General features: G+C 37.8%; 1 protein-coding gene across 1 annotated transcript; it reads left to right on the top strand.

Annotated features, from left to right (window-relative positions):
- Window positions 1-96: 96 nt before the first annotated feature.
- ppp1cc (protein phosphatase 1, catalytic subunit, gamma isozyme) lies at window positions 97-21,256 on the top strand. Its single transcript, XM_072587514.1, has 7 exons — window positions 97-314; window positions 10,431-10,562; window positions 11,848-12,078; window positions 12,915-13,019; window positions 13,268-13,491; window positions 19,576-19,710; window positions 20,370-21,256. The coding sequence occupies exons 1-7, from the start codon at window positions 260-262 to the stop codon at window positions 20,457-20,459; spliced, it is 972 nt and encodes a 323-aa protein (XP_072443615.1). The 5' UTR covers window positions 97-259; the 3' UTR covers window positions 20,460-21,256.
- Window positions 21,257-22,500: the final 1,244 nt, after the last annotated feature.

Genomic DNA, 22,500 nt, shown 5'->3' with positions numbered 1-22,500 from the left:
CTTGAGGTAGTGGGCACGGGGGGGTAACGTGTCAGGAGCCGGATAAGTAGTACGGGACTCGGCGCGGGTATCCCTCCGCCAGGCGGTGACGCCATTTTTTTGTGTGGATTTTTTTTAAAAAGAGAGAGAGCTCGGGAGGAGAAAGGAAGCGAAGAGCGAGCGGCCAGAGACTGAGATATAGAGGCGGTAAATCTACTCATCATCCCCCCACCCCTACTCCCTCCCCCCCCCCTCCCCTCCGGAATCACTACCGTGAACCATGGCGGATATAGACAAGCTGAATATAGATAGTATTATTCAGAGGTTGTTGGAAGGTGAGTGCCGCGGGTGGCCGTTAGTTTGGGGGGGGTGTGTGGAACGTGAGGGAGGGTTGTGTCTTAACATTCACCCCCCCCCCCCCATCAGACCATGTTTCCTGTCCGTTGCTCCATTACCGGTATTCGGCCCATTCTTCTCCGGCGCCTACCCCCCCCCCCCATGCCGAGTTACTGACACAAACCTCTCCTTCCCACCCACACCCCAATCAGAGCCGCTTACAGCCTCCAACTCCCTCTTCTTTCTTCCCCCCCCCCCCCCCCCCCCCGGACTGGATCCCCCCGTCCCAGATCTTCAGCACCGACGTCCGCTTTACACTCCGGGCGGCCCGTGAGTCGTTAACCGCGGCGATGCTGGGTCGCCTTCACCCCCCCCCCCCTTCCCCTTCCCCAAGGGGAGCAGCCACAGGGTTCCTTTTTTTTGGTGGGGGGTGGGGGGGAACGGAGAAACCCCTTTCCCTCCCCAGCACCTCTCCTATTTTTCCAGCTCCCCCCAAGCCCCTGCTTCTCGAGCGCTCTCAAACCCTGATCTCCCTCCCTCCCTCCCTCCAATTAAGGAGCCCATATTTGGAGGGAGGTATTCACCAACTAATCTTTCCCTGTGATTAAAGAGCACAGAATTGCTTGAATCTTTGTATTTGAGGAAGACTATTAGTGACGTTGTCCTGGTACATCCTTCCAAACCAATGTGAACCACTATTAAAGTCACTAGGTTTCCTGAACAGTACTCATTCCTTAACCAGTGCATTATCTTGCCATTTTTTACAGCTGAGATATACATGGCTACAAACTGTGCAGGAATCATTGCAATGGAAATGTTTTGACTCTGATGAAGTCATCTTGACTCAATACGTTAGCTTGCCCTCTTTCCATGGATGCTGCCTGATCTGCTGTGATCCTAGCATTTTTTGTTTTCAGTACAGATTCCAGCATCTGCAGTAATCTGCACAATAATGCATATGGTTGTTCATAAGTTAGGATATTTGTGATTGGAAGATGCTCTGTAAATACAAATCTCTTTTGATTGAAAGGATGAGGGAGTTCTGGTGGTGTGGCTGGTATTCATTCTTTCAATTGGTTGTGCTCTTACTACCCCACTTCTCCCAAGTTGCTTTACTGCTTTGTGTGGGATATTGCTGGATTTGCTAGTTAAAATATCAGTTCAAATACACTTTCCTTGAATCAAGTGATGAACTCAAACCTGATGAAAATTTGCATTGTGTAATCTATGTTGTAGTCCAGCAAATACTGAAGGAGAACTTTGATGAATCCTCGAAACATAAAATGTTAGCTTGCTTTGTCTCCATGGATGCTGCCTGACCCGATTTGATCTCCAGTTTTTTTTTGTCTTCAGTTCAGATTCCAGCATCTGCAGTAATTTACTGAATCTGTGGTACTGAAGGAGTACCATATTGCTTAATCTGTCTTCAGATAAGGCCCTTTGCAAGCTCGGGTTTATAGTGGATCACTTTGAAGCAGCATAGAGGTTTCCTAAAGTCTAATGGAACTATCTTAACCTAACCAGACCATCTGGTTACTTATCTCGGTGATGTTTTACCTACCTTGCCATGTGAAAATTGTCTGCAACCAGTGAATTACTTTTGGACTGTAAAGTGATTGGATATCTTGAGAACACAAAAATTAATCATAGCAGTAAAATCTAAATGGTGCCGCTCATATGGAAACCATCTTGAGGTATTTTAGAAGTGTTGAAAAGAAGATACTGACCCTGAGAGAGATGTGAAAGGAATTACCAATGCTTGACCTTTTTTAGAATAGGGTGAACTCTGGGAGGGAATCCTCAGATAGGATCTAGATGACAAATAGCACAATACTCAATGATGGGGGGGAAAAAGTGACCAGGAGTAAAAAGAGTTCAAACCTAGTTAAAGATACAGTATGCATCATTTTTACAAGGGAGTTTGCATCAAAATAGGCCAGGTTTTTGTGGTAAAATAAATATCACCTCAATGAAAGATTGACAGATCTGTCTTCAATTTGCACACCAGCAACTACTGTGCTGTTTATTATTTATCTGTTGCTATTAAATTTCCTAACTTTTTTTGCTATATTTTGAGGAAAATCTAGTTACATGCTTTAAATCATGGAAGAAATAATACAGCTGGTCAAAATTCTATCACGGGCCTGAGAAAATTGTTACAAAGATCTTCAGTTTGACCAGACAAGTTAAAATTGTTTTTTTTTCCTCTCTTGATGCTTAAATGGAGATGACTGCTTCATTCAGATGAAGCATTTGTAATCCACACTTACTCCAAGGTACGTGACAGCTGTTCATACAAACATATAGGGTAGGTGATGGTTTTTTGACAACATGGTTTATTATATGGACTGTACTTGGAATGTTTCTCCTTTTTATAAAATCACTTTGAGCAGTGCAGTGTTCAACTAACTGCAGCCCTGCAGTTAGTTGAACACTTTACTCTTCATTACAAGTTATAAATCTGAGAGAGGTACGCAGTTGAAAATATTCATACATCTAGCCTAATTTTTTAAAAAGGCCCCATTGGTATTGCTAGCATCTTCAGTGAATGTTATTGCAATCCAGTTTTTGGTGAGTTTATCCATGTATATATTGATACTTTGTGCTTGAAAGAGACCAATAAGGGTTCTATTTATTTACCTAAACCTAACAGTACTGTGCTGAATGGTTTATTTCTGTTCCTATGTCTTCTGATCTTACTGTTGGAACACTTTGTGGAGTGCTGACGAAACTCCACCATCTCTGTGCTGACATTCTATTTGTTTTTAATTTGTACCACTGTTCAGAATAGAGATTGGTCAGACAGAAAGTTTTACACTACTTTTATTGCATTAGCATTTCCCCTAAAATATATGTGCATCCTTCAGATCAGAGAATGCTGATTGTTTGCAACACCAGGTCTGACTTTAGCAGAATAGTGATCCAATTTTGGATTAGAAGATTATCTTTTCAGTCCAGGTGTGAATTTTTTTTTATCCCGGCACAACATTCTGGTCGATCTTGTACCTCAAAAGTTACAACTTTTCAAAACTGGCCAGTTCTGCAGTATCATTGAGAATCTAGTTGCAGCTTCATGAATTGTGTTAATTGAAAATAAACCATATTCTGTTGCCAATAATGTAATCCCCTCAACTTGATGGTTTCTTTTTTAATTTGGGGGATCGATCTTTTCCATGTATTAAAATATCCCTAAAGTATGGTTATGCCTTCTGCACTCTTAATCCTGTAATTTACTCAAATAGTTTGTAAAACAGCTGTCAACATGAGTTCTGGTTCCAAAGATAAATTATTCACAGCAAGGACTAAATTCAATTTTGATTGTTAATTGAGCAAACTACTACTACTTATGCATGTCCTGATTATTGAAATACAGATCTATCCAACAGTGTATACATTACACCATATTGCAGATTAAAATGGCCTTGCATACTCTTTACAACAATGTTAAATCATATTACAAAATCTGTCTACTTGTATTTATTGTGATTGAGTAATATTGCTTTGCTGTTTCTGTAGCTTGACAGAGTAGTGCTTAATCCAGTATCTATTTTTAAAAATGTGCATCCTTTTCATCGTATTCCTTAAAAGAAGCTATGTTTGTATCTCTCCCCACTCTAGAAATACTCTTCGGGTCTCATGTTTCATTCTTCATTTCTACACCAGATGATCTCTCTTTTATCTCAACATTCAATTAGAATGGTTAATTCTTAGAGAGAATTTGACTTGGGTGGGGCAGGGCATGGTGGATGGTGGGGGGACGTTTGGAAGGGATGAAAGACACAAGGGTCCACAGTTTAAAACAAAATAAGTTTCGGTTATAACTTTCAAATGAAATTGAATAAACACCTGAAGTAGAAAACATTTTTGAGGGCTGAGGCAAAGGTTGGGCCCTTGGGATTGTCAGAATTTTTCTGTCAGAACTGGCTCGAATGATAGGCTGCATATTCTTCTGCTTGTAACCATTTTATGATTCTGTACCAAATTGACAGCAGTAATCAGGCCAATTTGTGCTGTTGATCACTTTATAGCACTTGGATTGTGATAGAATTTATTGGTCTACATTGATAACTATCTAATACTTAAGTTCTGTATGTTACTTCACTTGCTGGGTCAGTTAGTGAGATGGTTTATAGTGAAAAGCATCAGAAGTAGTTGCACATGTTTAGTCAGCCCACTTTGCAGTTACCATTATATTCCCAAATGCTCATGCCTTTTTCATTGGCAGCAGGATCTGTCAAAAGCTTTATCCTATCAGTTACTGTCTATCTCCAGATTTGTCAAGATTTTGAATACTGCCGCCATAATGCTAGGTCTAGTGTTAAGGCTTTGTGCAAGGTGTTTCTACACAAACCACATTTATCAATTGGTAAAATATTACTATTATTGATTTTGGCTGCAACTTATCACTACATTACATTAGTATTGTGATTAATTTTGTTGAAATTTGAGAATATTTTTGAAACTTCCTAATTTTAATATCTTTTACTGAATCATCAGAAACATGTTTTGCAGAAAGCAGTTGCTAAAAAATGAACTAAATACAAGAACTCGTGAAAGACTGCCATTGACCTAAAAATGCGAAACTGAACTTCAGTCTGTATCAAGCTAATTTATTATTATGCATATAGTGAACTGATACTACCATTGTGTGTGTGCAGGAAGTTCTCCCCCTAGTGCTGCTATCCTTGCCTGATGTCCCCACACATGTGCTTCCCAGCAGGAAATTCTATCTGGAAGCCAAAAATGAGGATGTTCGCAATTGAAAATGTCTCCATCCACAGTATTGATGTCTGTAATATGATGGCTTCCTGACCAATGGATGTGAAGTTATTTATAGTTCTGCTTTTCCAGATGAAATCTGTCAATTTGCAGCAGACTGTTCAATCTGATAACATCTTGCTCTGTTGCTCAGCTACTCAATTCCTTACCATTCGATTGGTGAGAGTTTAGATCAAAAAATAAATTAACTATAATTTAACTGGCTGCTATAGAATTTTCAGTAATTTGTGTAACAATGCAAGAATGCACTGGCAAAGTATTATGCAGCAAATTTAAGGTTGCATGCACAATCTTCCAGCGATTGAATTGCTGATTTTAGACATTATAAAATAGAAACCTGCCAAAAGGGAAACCAAATGCAAGTTTGGAGACTGCTTTTGTGAATCTTTATTTGTAGTTGGCTTAAACAACTAGCCTGGATTCAGGGGTCCACTCTACTGGTTGACAGTGAAGTGTCGTTGAAAATAACTGGTACTTTATCATAAGGGAAAGTTAAGATACCCAAGTGCAAGAATCCACAGATTTGAAAAGCTGAAGTTAATTTAGATTTTTGAATGTGCAATGCAATCTTGGAAATTTGGCTGCTCTGTGCTGTTTTGCGGCTGGTGAGTACACAGTGCAGCTAAGCAAATAATGTATTTTGGGAGCAAGAAGAGACACCACTCCAGGAATTTAGCATTTACCAATTTGCTTTGAAATACGGTACAAAAGCCTGAATTTCCAGTATTTGGGAGGAAGTAACATGGGATGTGGGACAATCAACAAAATTTATGGGATGATCAAGGGGCAGGTGGAATGTGAAATAATAGTTACATAGCAGACCAGGTTAGGAGGTATGAATCCTGAAGATGTGAAGATCCAACCACTTGAGCTGTAGTGTGGGAACGTATTTTTAATGAGTGTAGTTAGTGGGGGGAAAAAAAGCAACTCTAACTTATTGTAATTTGATTTGGGGTTAATCAAACTATCTTTGGTCCCTCGTGCGCATAATGAAGCCTGTATCCCTTCACTTTATTATATGTTAAATGTCCCTGGTAAATAGTTGGAGTGAGAAGGGGTTGATTTTTATGAAAATGATTATGGTTTGCTTCAGAGATATCCAAAGTCCCTGTGAAGAATAAATGACCTGAAAGGAACTGTAAAGTTTGTCTACTGTCAACTTTCCTTTTACAAATGTCAAATGTATAAAAATCACCAAAATGAACAATCATCTTATTCATTTGTAAACTATATTGCAAATATATTTCATACCCATCTGGATAAAATAGCCCTTGCCAGAGGTGCTGTTGCATCCTGCTGTTAAACTACAGAAAGTCTGCTGTCACACTTGACTTGCAAGATAATCTGGATAGGAGAAGGTATGCATGTCCAACTTGTTGGATTGAGGAGTGCAAACCACCCCAGCCCATCTTCAGGGCTGGTTTTCTGGATTCCAGATAGTCAATCAAATCTTCTAACCATGGTTAATAAAATGGTGATCTGACAAGTCTTCCTTAGTCATGAGTACAACGTTGTCTGGTACCAGACATATGTGAAGTTCAATGGTGAATGATTTGTGATCTGCATTTTTCAAGTTTAATATCACAGGTGCATACTTTGTATCCTTGAGCTGACAGAAGGGTATTTTGTCCCCACCATTGGCATCCCGCACCTTAAGTGTAATTTTGTTTTTGGCATCTATCTTGTCCTTTTACTTTGGGAATTTAATGTCATTTACAAACAATATCATCTTGGGCAGGACAATAATTGATGGGACTGAGATCCAGAGCAGTAGTTCTATTTGGGACTCGTAGACAAACATGTCTCATTAGTAAAGAACGCATCAGGCAGCCATTTGTAAATACTTCTACATGGATATCCGAGCAAGTTAAAATTAAAAATATTATCTCGCACCCCTCTGGAGCACGTGGACCCTTAACCTTGATTTCCTGGCTCAGAGGTACAACAAGAACCTTGAAAATACATATGAAAAAACATGTATACGTTAATCACCTGCAAGTCTTTATTAGCTGACGTTGACAATAGCACTGCTGGGATAGTTTTTTTTTTGGATCTATATATTCAGACTTCCTTTTTTTTTTAAAATAAGGATATTCCCATTCCTGATCCAAACCAGTGATTTCTGTGCATGTTAATCATGGTCCAGGCTACCATCACTCTTTCTGCATTGGCCTATGAGAGAGGTTTGCCCTTTTTTATTTTCCTGGTTTGACTAAGTCTGCTTGTCTCTCTTTTTACTGCTTCCACAAAGTCACATGCTGTATAAAAAGAAGTTTAATATCTAGCTTTGTTTGTTTTTTTTTTGAGCATTAGAGGCTTAGTGGATTTTTTTTAAAGATTAGAATCCTTTTTAAGCATTTCTTCCCAGGAACAAGCATTATTGTTACACCAAAGTCATTTTGTGATTTTAATTCACAATTTAGTTCAGATCTTGGCTGATTATTACATCCAACTCCATTTTTAGCTTTGTTCCAAATAAATTCTTTTACACAATACAGAAACAGCTATTCAACCTAAACCTTTTATATTCTGCCACTGACCTCCCATCTTTCCTCATCAATCAGTATACCTGTCTATCCCCTTCACCTTTTGCATGCTTACCTAACTCTCCTTAAAGACATCTTGTTTGTTTGTTACAAGTCCCAATGTCTTGCCATTCTTTGGATAAATAGTCCCTTTTGGACTCCCTATTTGATTTCTTGGCGGCAACCTTCTATTGATACTTCATAAGCAAAGCCAGGCTATCTCCTCAATCATGTAGATTGGCAAAGACAAACATTTAAAGAATGCAAGGCAGAACTGCAACAACTGTTCATTTGTTTGGTGCAAACACAAAATGGGGAAAAATGGCTCGACCATGGCTAATGAGGTCAATTAGGGATGATTTAGATCCAAGGAAGGGGCATACAAATGCTAAAACAGCAGCAGGTTTGACAGCAGTTTAGATTTCAGGAAAAGGCAACAGGCTGAATATCTATTGTGTAATTTAAACTGCCTCTTATTCCTTTGAGCCTTAATATGCAATACAGTTTATTCAATAACAGTACGAAGATGTGAATCTCAGCCACCTTTTTAGTACCCACATGAAATAGGAAAGTGCAAGACTTGGGGTTTAATTGTAATTGCTGCTTAGTGGAAATCCGAAAGCTAAGCATAGAAAATAAATGGCCTTTTAAAGGTTGTGCATTTGTCTTAGTTGGTGCTTTCAAACAAAATCAAGTTTTAAGCTGATTTTTGCATCTCTTGACCTTTTCTTGTTCCATGAATGTACAGTAAATACTCCATAACAGTTGTTTGTATTTTGAAGGAATGAGGACATTGCAAAAATCTAACTGATCTGTTTTAGAATATGAATAACACTGGGGATTGCATGAAATCTTCTAGCTGTAGACTTCATGGCTTGCATTTTTGTGATTTCAAGTAGTTAACTACTTTCACAATAACACCCTCATCATTAGTTATTGTTTGATCTTACTAAATTATGTCTTGTGACTTGGATAATCTGTGCAGGGTTGCTCCTATCTAAATCTTTATAACATGTTTGATTATTTTGCAAATTTGACTTTTAGGTTTTTAAGTATAAACTTTCATCCTCAAACTTTTTTATTGAAAAATGTGTTCTTTCTCAGAGCATAGTGAAGTCTTTGTGGAAGTTTTGGTTATGTTTACAAAACTTTCTTTTAAAGCTGGCTTCAAGTTTTAATTTGTGTGGGCAATGAAAGTGATTATGACTATTCAATATGTTCACTTCAAAGATCATTGAATACCATTTTCCTTCTGTCTAGCTAATGGATGCGGGCTAGTGAATTTACGGTGTTGTGCAGCTGAAGTTCTGAGACAATTAATTTGATTTTCAGGATTTTGTCTGTGGTTCAAGACCATTTGAACGAACAAACTAGAAGCAAGAGTAGGCCACTCACAGCTTGAGCCTGTTCTATCATTCAAAAAGATGGCTGATTACTTCACCGGCCTGCCCACCCACAATAACCTTTCACACTCTTGCTTATCAAGAAGCTATCTTAAAAAAAAATTCAAAGACTCTGCTTCCTCCATTTGTTTTTTGCGGGCAAGCATTTCAAAAACATTCAATCCTCGAACAAATTTCATTTAATCTGTCATTAAGCTGGCAACCCCATATTTTTTAAAACACAGTTCTAGATTCTCCCACAAAAGGAAAAGTCCTTTGCATGTGCATCCTGTCAAGACTCCTCAGATTTCGTATGCTTCAGTTGAGCCATATTACTCTTCCCAGCTCTAGTAAAGCCCAGCCTATTGTCTTTTCTACGTAAGACAACCCAGCCTGTCCAGGAGTTGGTCTAGTAAACCTCTAAACTACTTCTAATGCATTTATATCTGAAATAAGGAGACTATCCAGTACACCATTATCTAAATGCTTCATAACTGGAGTATAATTTTTAGTTTTGTAATTAATTCTGCCTACAATAAATTATAATCTAATGGAATTTATTCACTAATTATTTGTTTAACTACACCTTTTTTATGCAATTCACACGAAGGCCCTCAGATCTCTACAGATCAGTGATCTTTTAATATCTCATGCTCTTAGATAATGTGCTGCTTTATTGTTGCAGCCAAATGGACAATTTACATTTTCCCATCTTGTATTCCACTTACCAGATAATTGGTAAAGCAAGGGGCAAAAGGTTATTAGGAATTGTCCCTTATTTTGTCTTCACAACTTACTTTGCAACTAACGCTAAACTACAAATTTACTCTTTATCCTGTCATCCAAGACATTTTAATGTAAGTTGTAAAATGTTGAGGTCCCTTTTCTGATTCCTATGGCAAGATGTGCCAACCAAAAATTACAATTATATAAGTACAAAATACTGTTAATGCTGGAAGTCTGAAACAAATAGAGAAAGCTGGAGAAATCAGGAGGTCTGGCAGCACTTGTGGAGAGAGAAAAAGTTAATATTTTGAGTCTAGTATTATTCTTATCACAACTTCTTCAATACAACTTCAAAATCCAATTATGCCTAGTGCTTGCTAGCCAGTCTTCTCTCCTTGCCAATTTATTGCTCCCTACATCATGAGGTTTTTACTTTTTCTATTAATCTTGCAAATGGCACCTTATCAACTGTCTAGAAATTCAAATACAGTAGTCTAGATTTTAACCAGGAAAGGTGTATTATTGATTTCAGTGTTGCAGTGTTTTAATTGACATTTTAATATGGGAGCTGCAATCACCCTACCCTTGTAGGTTTAGCAACCTAGTAAACTTCTCAAACTGCAAAAGGCAATACTGTATTTAAATCATACAGTACAAGTTTCCAAATTAACATAACAGTCAATTGCTGCTTTTTCTTTATCAGTACGAGGTTCTAAACCAGGAAAAAATGTACAGCTCCAAGAGAATGAAATCAGAGGCCTGTGCCTCAAGTCTCGTGAAATCTTCCTTAGTCAACCTATTCTTCTGGAACTTGAAGCTCCATTAAAAATATGTGGTGAGTAGCTTTTTATAGTCAGTTATTGTCTTGTTGTATGCTCACTTGAAATGTTTGAATCTCAAAATGAAAGTTTGTTTTTCTTGGGCTGAATATTTGGATTTTAGTTTTTACAAACACAATTTAAGAGCAGTAGTTGGCAACATGTCTCACTAAAGATGGCCTATTATCCAGTAAGATTATGGCTGGTCTGATTATTCCATGTTTCCACCTATCCTATCCCTAATAACCTTTTGCCCCTTGCTTATCAAAAAGATGTACCTCTGATTTTTGAGGAAGAAAACTCCAATCCAAAATATTTAAACACTCTATTTTGAAGCAAGGTATTAATCTTTATAGTCAAGTTATTTTCATTTTGCTGTCTGTAAAATGTGATTTTATCCATTGTGCCTACCATCCATTTAAAAGCAAAGTGACTTATGGAATGAAATCTGACTTCTCAATTTTTTTTACAAAAGCCACCTTTTTAAGTTTTAGTTTAAATGAGGGTATTGACTTTTGACTTTCTAATGTAGGGTGCGAGAATGAACTATTTGTGTAGATAATTTCTTAAGTACTACTCTAAACCTTTTTAAACAAATGAGAAGTTTATTCATATCTTTTGTAGTATTATTTTAGATAGCAATTTCATCTAGAGTGTTCCAGCAGATGGGTTGCTGTACAAAATAGGGTGGAAATTGTTTGCCCTGTTTCTACATAACATCAAGCAAGTGTCTTTGGGAAGACCCTTTATTCTAGAAATTTGCGCATAGCTTTGTCATGAATGGTATAGGATTGTCATCCATTTTGTTTTAATAATTGCTGATAAAAATGACCACTGTATTAGTCTTCTCAGATGAGATGAAATGCAGATTCCAGTATGTATGTGCTTAGTGTTACAGTAAGGCTTGGCACAAAATACAATGACTTAGTTAGAAATTTTAATAGCTTTACCCCATAGTGCACACAGGAAATTGTGGGTTTTGCTTCTGCTACTGTTGTACAGAATTATGTGCTTTTAATCTAGACCTAGTGCATAATGTTTGAGCACTTGATCCGGAAGTCATACACATCAGTTGCGCTGCTTCTCCACCCCCCTGCCCCATATGAACACTCACCAGTACATGTGCACATCCCATGCAGCCACTGCCCCTGTCTGTCTGTTTACTGAGTGTTCTAAATTTTATCCAGCTGCTGCTAACTGTCTGTCCCAAGTTTTTTTACTCTACTACTGCTTGATGTACTTTTAGTAAATTTTATTCTGAATAAATCTTTCCTTTTTTTTTCTCTCCTTCTCCCTACCCAGGTGATATTCATGGCCAGTATTACGATTTACTTCGGTTGTTTGAATATGGAGGATTCCCACCAGAAAGCAACTATCTCTTTCTGGGAGATTATGTGGACAGGGGAAAACAGTCTCTGGAAACTATCTGTCTGTTGTTGGCATACAAAATTAAGTATCCGGAGAATTTTTTCCTTCTGCGTGGAAACCATGAATGTGCCAGTATAAACAGAATATATGGATTCTATGATGAATGTAAGGAAACATTGCCTAGTTTACTATTGCATAATCATAGTCAATTCTGCATGGTAGGTTTTTTTTACGATTCTAATCTACTGACTTTTGACAAGTTTGCTGAAGTCAGGCAATTGTGTGCGCGATTAAAGCTACTATTTCTAGTTCAGCTGCGACTTGCCTCAGCATTGCTTAGAGTGGAACTATATACTCCAGTGGGAAGTAAAAAAGACAACTCTTGTTACTTCTTTGATAATGCCTCTAATTTCGAGGGTCATTGATTTAGTCACCTTTAGTTTATGCACTTTTTAAAAGCTTATTATGGCATTTTGTAGCTTTGTTCTCATTTAGTATTTGAAATGTGCAAACTTAAAACTATATTCTATAATATTTTCATTGCTTATTGTTTATTATTCAATTTTAATATTAAAGCTCTATGTAAATGAACAATGAGATGAAAAGAAATCTTTAAATATTTAGTTTTTCAACTCCAAACAGGCAAGGAATTGATTCAGTGTTTTACAATTTGTGTAGTAAGGAGTTATTTGCCTAAACTTAATCAATTGTACTTTTTTTGCACTTTTGGTTTCAAATGAATGCTAACAGTAGTAAAACACAAATTCCTTTTCCTGTTCCATTCTTTAAAATTGATTTTGTTTGCATTATCATTCTTTGACTGATTCACCAAAGGAAGATAGGTGCCCAAGCGTTAAAGATACTAATAGTGCAAATAAAAGAAGCCATTAAATATCTAAGCGTAGCTTCCAAAGAAAAAGTTACACAAGTCTATGTCCCAGATTTTAAATTTAGTATTCCTGTTCATTAGGTACCTACCTTTCTCCATGTCTGTCTTCTAGGTAAAAGGAGGTACAATATTAAATTGTGGAAGACTTTTACAGACTGTTTCAACTGCTTGCCTATTGCTGCCATTGTGGATGAAAAGATATTTTGCTGTCATGGAGGTGTGTATAATTTAATTTGAGTACAGGATGTTGCCTATGTTTTTTTTAAAAAGTAATTTTCTTAATGTGTATTTGAATAATTGTGAATTTCTTTTTTGGTTAGTCCTTGGGCTTCTTCTTGGTTTGCTGAATGCCAAAGTTTTAACTTTTTTTTAAATTTCTCATTGTAACAGTACAGTTACAGTATTTAGAGTATGGAGCAGAGGATAATGAGTATTCAATAACTTAATTTTATTTTCTTAAATCAGGTTTGTCACCTGACCTTCAGTCCATGGAACAAATCAGACGGATCATGCGACCCACTGATGTGCCTGATCAAGGACTTCTCTGTGATCTCTTGTGGTCTGACCCAGACAAAGATGTATTGGGATGGGGTGAGAATGATCGAGGTGTCTCATTCACATTTGGAGCAGAAGTAGTTGCAAAATTCCTTCATAAACATGACCTGGATCTGATATGTAGAGCCCACCAGGTATAGTGTAGCAGATTTATTTATTGCTTTTTTAAAAAAAAGAGAAACTACTGAATTTCAGTTAACTCATCTTAAAATCCAGTTGTTTACCTATTAAAATATTACTCATTCTGATTTAATACAGCTTTGCTATTTATTTACCAACTTGTTCAAAATACAACTCAACAGTAATTGATACCTACATTTTCCCTAGCTTGCCAAACCTGTTTGTAATGCTCCCTCAACCATTGTCATTTAGTGTGCTACAGTCATCTACAATATGGTGTGAAAACTGTTACACTTTTTAAAACTTTATCTATTGCTTACATATAAACCTTCAAATTGCTGGGTGGATGTGTGATTGGGAAAATTGATTATAATTTATTGTTTAATATGGCATGGAATCAAGTGGGTTATTCTTCCTTAAAAATTGTAATTTGATAAAAGAATGATCTTTTGATTTGTTCCATTTATATAGTTTTGAGTTGTGTGCCCCTGAAGAGTTCAGATTGGTACAGTATCCGACAAACTGGTGCATGGTTCTTTTTCAACATGCAGAATATAATCTTTCTATACATAATCAAGACAAGTGGTTATGATTAGTGTTGTGCATTGTGAAACTGAATACAGTAGATTCATTAAAGAAAAGTTTGAAGCAATTTAAAAATAAATTGGAGACATTGAAAACAGGAGCAGGAGTAGGCAATTTGTTCATGTGTACTCGTCATTCAATATGATCGTGACTGATCATCCAATTCTGTACTCCTGTTTTCGCGCTCTCCCCATGCACTTTGATCCCTTTAGCCCTACGAACAAAATCTTAACTCCTCCTCAAACATTCAATGCGTTGGTCTCAACCACTTTTTTTGTGGTAGAGAATTTCACAGACTTGCCACTTTTAGGGTGAAGACGTTTTTCCTCCTCTGTCCTAAATGACCTACTCCGTATCTTTAGACTGTGACTCTCCAGTCATTGGGAACATCCTCCCTGCATTTACCCTGTTTTAGTTTTAGAATTTTATGCTTCTGGGAGATCCACTTACGTTCTTCTGAGCTCCAGTAAATATAGTCCTAACTGAGTCCCTCATAAGTCAGTCCTGCCATCTCTGGAATCAGTCTGTTAACTTTTTCTGTGCTCCCTCCATAGCCAGAACATCCATCCTTGAACAAGGAGACCAAAACTGCACATAATACTCCAGGTTATTGGTCTCGCCATGGCTTTGTACAGTTGCAATCACATCCCTGCTCTTGTCAAATCCCCTAGCTATGTAGGCCAACCTATCATTTGCTACCTTCACCTGTGTGTTTACTTTCAATGACTAATGTACAAGGTTAAAAATCACAACACCAGGTTATAATCCAATAGATTAATTTGGAAGTACCTAGCTTTCAGAGCATTGCTCCTTCATCAGGTAACTAGTGGGGGAGGATCATAAGACACAGAATTGAAAGCAAAAGATTACTGTGTTTGTGCATTTAAAACAATATATTGAAGAAACCTAGATTGCTGTTAAGTCTTGCATCTTTTAGGATGTGTTGCACGTTTTGGTTCATTTTAATATAAAAATCCCAGAACTATTTTAAATCACATTCTTGATAACTTAAGGTTTTATTTTAGAAAGTGACATCTCAGTTCAGGCGATGTATTAAAGGTGTGAGGTTAGAGTCTGTCTGTATCCCAAAGTAAGGATTTATAAAATATTACATGGATTGACGGTCTGCAGGGTATGTGCTTTTTGAGCAAAAATAGAATGTGTCTGCAAATGCAAATGCACCCCACAGATTTGTGTGAATGATGGCATAGTGTCGTGGGGTCATCTGTAGTGTGACATGAACCCAAGCACGCACTCTTTCCCTCCCTCCCTCCCTCTCACTGGTTTATACTCCGCCCATCCCCTCCCAATCATGTGCGTGCACACAAGTCTATGGGATGAATTTCCACTTACAGAATTGTATTTGTAGGAATATTCTAATTTTTGTTCAAAGCGCACAACCTGCAAGCAGTCAATCCATGTAATATCTTATAAATTCCTACTTTGGAAATAGAATCAGTCTGACTTAAGATTGGGATACAGCCAGACTCTAACTTCACATCTTTTAGTACATTGTCTGAGCTAAGATGTCACCTTTTTTTTAATGAAACTTAAGTTATCTCTAATAAGACTGGAAAGAAGTTCTGGGATTTACATATTAATGAACCGAAAATTGCAACCCATTCTAAAAGATGAAAGACTTAACAGTAATCCAGGCTTGTTCAATATATAGTTTTAATTGCATGACACTGTGATTTTCTGCTATAAATTCTATGTCTTATGATCCTGCTCCACTAGTTACCTGGCCAAGAAGCAGCGATCTGAAAGCTAGTACTCACAAATAAACCTGTTGGACTATAACCTGGTGTTGTGACTTTTAACTTTGTCCATCCTAGTCCAACAACAGCACTTCCACATCATTGTGTCCAAGGACATTCAGTTCTTGTTGCACCTCCCTCTTTCCCATTCTGACACCAGTCAGATAATTGTTTTTGCTGTCAGTGGATAGCAACATTTATCAGCATTTGTACTTGCTCAACTTGTCCAATTTGCATTGAAGTATCTTTGCATCCACATCACAGTTCAAGCACCCACTCAGCCGTGTGTTGTCGAAGATATTATGTTTATTTCCCTCACCTAAATCATCAACATATATTATGAATAGTTGGGGTCATGCACTGATCCCTGTGAGACTTTACTAGTTACTATCAGCTGCTGGGGAAAATGTTCTCTTATTCCTACTGTTTCCTGTCTACCAACCAATTCCCAATCAATGTCACATACTAACCCAATCATTTGTACTTTAATTTTGCATATGGATCTCTTATGTGGGATCTTCTCAAAGCTTCTGAAAGTCTGAGTAAGCCACATCTACTGGCTTCCCCATATCAACTCTACTAGATACAGCCTCAAAATTCTAGTAGGCTTTTCAAACGTAATTTCTCTTCCGTAAATCTTTGACTGTCCAATTCTGTCACTGTTTTCCAGGACCCTTACTAAATCTTTTACAATAGACAAGCATTTTCTCCACTGCTGATGTCAGGTGGCTAAACAACAATAGTTTTTTTTTAAAATAGTAGAGTTACATTAGTCACCTTCTGCAGAAACTTTCCCAGAGTCCATAGAATCTTGAAAGATGACCACCAAATGCAACCAGTATTTTTAAGGCTACTTCCTTAAGTACACTGGGATGTAGATTGTCAGGCTTCGGGGATTTATTGTTCTTTTTAATCTGATCAATTTCCCCACTAATACTGACTTTCTTCAGTTTCTCTCTCTCATTAGACTGTGTCCCAACATTTTTGGGACATTATTTGTATCCTCCTTTTTGTCAACATAGAACAAAAATATGTATTTAGTGGTTTTGTCATTTTTGTTACCCTTAACTAACTTTTGTTTGTAAGGGATCTACATTTGTATTCACTAATGCTTTTCTCTTTGCATATGAACTGACTTTTTACAAAAGTTTCGATATGTGCATTACCTGCAAGCTTACACTCATGCGCTTTCTCTCCCCTCTTAATTCCTTTTGTCCTCCTTGTGAAATCTAAACTACTCCCAAACCTCCCTTTTTTGCCAATTTGTATTCCTCTTCCTTGTATCTAATACTATCCCTAATTTCCCTAGTTAGTCATGGTCAGGCCATCTTTCCTGTTTTATTTTTGAGCCGGACAGGAATGAATAATTGTAGTTCCTCCATGCACTCTTTAAATGTTTGTCATTGCCTATCCACCACCACCTCTTTAATGTAACATTTCCCAATTTATCATAGCCAGTCCACGCATCATACCATCATAACTTTAAATCAGGATACAAAATCTCAGAATCAATTACTTCACTCCTCTGTCTTAATAATGAAATCTTTAATATATTATGGTCATCCTTCCCTAAAGTCCCCTCATTGCTATATTGTCGATTTTATTCCTTTCGCATTACATAAGTGGACTAGTTGAACCAAAGGGTTTGCTTCCATGCTGTATGACTGTAACCCTGCAATACCCAGTCTATTGGAATGGCCTGTTCTGTAATTGGTTCCTCATCGTATTGAGCCAGAAAACCATCTTGTAAATGGTTCAGGAATTTCACCTCCTGCATTGTTTCTGATTTGACTTGCCCAATCTAAGTGCACATTAAAGCTGCCCATAATTAACAGCTATACTTATGATTGCATCTCTAATTTACACCCAGATTGACAGGATTGTTAAGAAGGCATACAGTGTTTTGGCCTTTATTAATAGAGGGATTGAGTTCCGGAACCAGGAGGTTATGCTGCAGCTGTACAAAGCTCTGGTACGGCCACACTTGGAGTATTGTGTAGAGTTCTGGTCACCGCATTATAAGAAGGATGTGGAAGCTTTGGAAAGGGTGCAGAGGAGATTTACTAAGATGTTGTCTGGTACGGAAGGAATGTCTTACGAGGAAAGGCTGAGGGCCTTGAGGCTGTTCTCGTTAGAAGAAGGTTGAGAGGTGACTTAATAGAGACATACAAGATAATCAGAGGGTTAGATAGGGTGGACAGGGAGAGCCTTTTTCCAAGTGTGGGGACCGCAAACACGAGGGGACACAACTTTTTAAAGAGATAGGTATAAGACAGAGGTCAGAGGTAGTTTCTTTACTACCGATGCAGGGAAAGCATTCCATACCCTTGTTACTCTGAGTAGATTTGCCAAGTTTAAGTGCATTTAAGTCGTCATTGGACAGTCAAATGGACATACATGGAATAGTGTACGTGGGATGGGCTTCAGATTAATATGACAGGGCGACACAACATTGAGGGCCAAAGGGCATGTACTGCGCTGTAATGTTCTACGTTCTGTGTTCTATGTTCCTTAATGCCTTCCCCAACGTTAACACTACAATTCAGGGTGTATGTATACAACTGCCACTATCATTCTCTGCCTGTTTAGTGTTTCTAAGCCGTACCTGCACTGCTTCCACTTCACCAGAGATAATATTGTTAATGTAGTCTCTAATCATCAGTGCTACTCCACCACCTTTTTAGTCTTTGTTTGTGCTTCATAAAAATTGAATACCTTTCCAAGTTCAGTTCCCATTCCTAATCGCCTTCTGACATGCCTCCAAAATCCCAACTATACTAGACAAGTTTAGATCTTTTTATGTCAATAATTTATCCTCTTTGTTGCAAATGCTCCCTGCATTAAAATTTGTCAATTTTAACATGCATTATTTTGCACTGTGTGGCCCTGTTTGATTTTTGCTCTTGAATTCTCTGCGTATCACTTAATTACCATACTACTTTTTTTTTTATTTGCCCTACTTTTCATCCCTTCTGTCTCTATGCATAGTTTCCCAGCCCCTCTAATTTTAGTTTAAATCCTCCCCAAATGCTTTTGCAAATAACCCTCTAGGATGTCCATTGTATTCCTACCCAGGTGCAACCCATCCAGCCTTTACTGCTCCCACCTGCCCCAGAACTGGTTCAATGTCTCAGGAATCTTAAACCAGTCTCATGTAACATCTTTCCATCCACATTCATCTGATATATCCTGCAATTTTCACACTGACTAGCATTTGGAATTGGGTACAAAGCTGAGATCATTACCTCTTGAAGTCCTACTTTTTAACTTGCTTCCTAACTTGTTATTCTCCTTTTGACGACCTCATCACACTTTTTTTAACCTATGTTGGTGTCAATGTGTACGACTACATGCTGTTCACTACCATACTCCAGAATGTCCTGTAGCTGCTCTGCGACATCTTTGATGTGTTCAATATTGGAGTGAAAACATACGAGGCCAGGAATACACGAAATCAAAATTGTCATTCATGCTTGGTCTAAACCTTACTGAAACTCCCAGGCTTCTGTCTACTTTTTTTCTTAGCATTGATTTGGATGGTGATTTTGAATTAGTTGGAACAACTAATTTTAATTATTAAATACTAGTGTGGACACTTCTGTTTCATTTGACCAGTTGTATTAAAATGGCATAGTGCCATTTAAATCCCAGTTATTTGACTTAACAGTAACCATTAATATCATCTGTCCTGTGAATAATGTGTACAGTTGTGATCTGTATTAATTCCTATTCACTTTGTTTCCATTTCTGAAACAGGTTGTAGAAGATGGATATGAATTCTTTGCCAAAAGACAGTTGGTGACTTTGTTCTCTGCACCCAATTATTGTGGGGAGTTTGATAATGCAGGTGCTATGATGAGTGTAGATGAAACCTTGATGTGCTCTTTTCAGGTAAGCTGGACCCTTTTGGGTTTGTTACAAAGTAGATTTTGTTTTGTGCAGCACACTCAATGCTGAGTGGATGTAATGGTTTGTTTCATTTTTCTAACTACATATTTGGAAGTTTTTGCCATACATCAGGCCTCTTGATTGGTGAAGCCAAAGAGGTAAGCAGCCTGCTAATGGTCTTCACACCTCCAGGAACACTATGAAGAGTTCAGATTTAATGCGCACAACTTTCTTGTAATTTGATAACATAGTGCAAAAATCCAAAAGCTCAATCTAGTGGAAGCTGCAGTTGAGATGATCGTGAATCTCCAAAGCTTTGAATGCTTCAATAAATGGAATGTATTTACTGTTCAGCTGATGTTTGCAAGTTTAATATGTGCAACAATCAGATTTTACTACTTTGTTTGATAGTCACAGTCCAATAAAAATGGCTGATGGTTTGAAAATTAACTTCACAACTGGGCACCTGGAGGTTCCATGTTCATTTCGTGAACTAGTTTTTCCATGTTTAATCCTAATGATTATATTTCTGAAAGATCTAAAAATTTTACGCTGTATTGTCATTAAAAAGTGGCCATTTGGTACAATTGTAATTGATCGGGGATATAATGCTTTTAAAAAGGGCTCTGAAAAAAATTGAAATGTTCACTTTCTTTGTATAGATTTTGAAACCAGCAGAGAAAAAGAAACCTAATGCAAGCCGACCTGTAACACCACCAAGGAGCATGATCACGAAACAGGCCAAGAAATAAAACCAGGAACTCTGGCATTGCCTGTTTTGGACTTGTATTATACCAGTTTGTCTCCATTTTTAACTTTTTTTTTCTCTTTTATGTAAAGTGTATCTGTCAGCTTGCTTGAATTAGATTACTATTTGTTGACTTGTGGTTTATCTGCTGTGATATACAGAAACATGGTTGCTGTTTCTGAACAGCAAACATGCCTTCTCCCCCACCCCTCAAGATGGAAGAATATAAAATAGTACTGTAGCTGTTTAATTTGCATCAGGGCTCCTGATTGTTAGCACCAGCTGCTAACAATAATGTGCTTGACTGCTGCTCCTCAGCAGGTTTCAATGTAGGTCAGGGGAGGGGGTTGGTGGGAAGTAGAAACGACTTGTAGTTGACAGAATTTTGACATTTTGGTACAGTTCACAAAGTGATAAAATACCTTGTGATTTGTTTTCCTTTTTTTTTATTTTTTTAAGACCTAAAGTGGTGATGCTTGTGAGCTGGTAATTGAACTTTTGGTTGGGGGGGGGGGGGGGGGAAGAAAGAGTCTCATTGACTTGTAGGAAGTGATATATACTGTTTATAAAACTTCAAAACAATTTTGTACTTTCTCATAAAAATGTTTTTATTTAGAGGAATGCATCTGCTTTTTTCAAGTCTACATGTCTGTCGTGTAAGCAACTGTTGTATAGATGTCATGATTTTAGAAGAAGGATCTGCCCCTCCACTCTGCCAGCATCACAGAGAATGACGTAAATTTGATTAAGCACACTTCCTGTACTGTATATTTTAAATGATGAAATAAAGCCATTATTTTACATTTGGCATCTTTATTTGTTTTAAAGTTGTCAATATTAGGTTCTTTGTATAATGCCAAACAAATGGGTTAGTGAACACCTGGCAAAGATGGAGGAGAACAGATTGAGAAACAGCTAGCATAGGTTATTGAACTTTGAACTTTAAAGTGTGTTTGTCATTCAGCCATTCTTTGTTCTTTTGGGATTGGGAGGTTTTTTCCTCTCTTTCCATCTATTGAGCCTGGTCTTGAGGACAAGCAAGCAACCTGTTCCTGGGATTCTGTCATTATGTAGTTGGCCACTTGGCCAAATGACAGTTTGTTTTTGGAGTGTTCAATATGAACTTCCTCTGTTACCTCTCCATGATTAAGGTTAAGAGCTTGTAGTTAGAATTCTAAATTTTTCTGGTTCTGTGCAAATAGACTTTTTTTTTGCCATATTGGTTTGTCCAAGATCCCCACGAAAGGCTGTTGCACCAATTCTCTCCCCTTTTATACTACACTGTAACTTGTAGATGCTTCACTTTTGAAATTATTAATATTTGTAAGGTAAAAATGCTACTGTATCACTCTTCTCCGGTGTCCCTGCTAATGGTCATGGAGGTGCAGCTTTATTTCCTCACCCCTGCCACTGTGCTGGGGAAGATCAAAATTGGGCACGTCCATATGAGACTCCTGACTGGTTTTTGAGGGCAAATTTTAAAATGGCAGATTTCTGGGCATGTTTGCATGCTGTGCTCTCAGCCAAGGAATTAACTAATTTCATGATCAAAAATGCGAACTAAAATAAAGCCTTTTTATAAATCTGGACTCTTGTGCATCTGTGTTATTTAGCTAACTTGGAAGTGAAGAAACTAGCACAATATATTATGTGCCTGAAATGACAAACTCAGGATTTTTCTCTTGGATAATTTTCATTGTCATCATCCAAACTAGTAGATTATGAAATACATTAAACAGTTAACAATGGACTCAGCAAGATGGTGGTGATTCTGTAGAACTATGGACAGCTCTGCCTAACAGCCAAGGCATACTGGTGTTTTTTTGCCATCCCTAGTGGTAGAATTATGAGTTTAAAACCTTACAGAACACACAATTGTTAATATTTGGAAGTGGGAAAGATGCCAAAGGGAAAAGGAGTGAGCCATCAGCAGTAGGGAGGACACCACCCCCACACACCCCCTTCCCCCCCCCCCCCTCCTCCGCAGCAGCAGGCATACCAGAGACAGCAGCCTCTCTTGGACACACACACGCACCCGGACCTGA

Source organism: Chiloscyllium punctatum, chromosome 17, assembly GCF_047496795.1.
Source record: "Chiloscyllium punctatum isolate Juve2018m chromosome 17, sChiPun1.3, whole genome shotgun sequence".
NCBI classification, from domain to species: Eukaryota; Metazoa; Chordata; class Chondrichthyes; order Orectolobiformes; family Hemiscylliidae; genus Chiloscyllium; species Chiloscyllium punctatum.
Note: the sequence above shows the minus strand (reverse complement) of the source record. Positions and strands in the feature narration are given on the sequence as shown.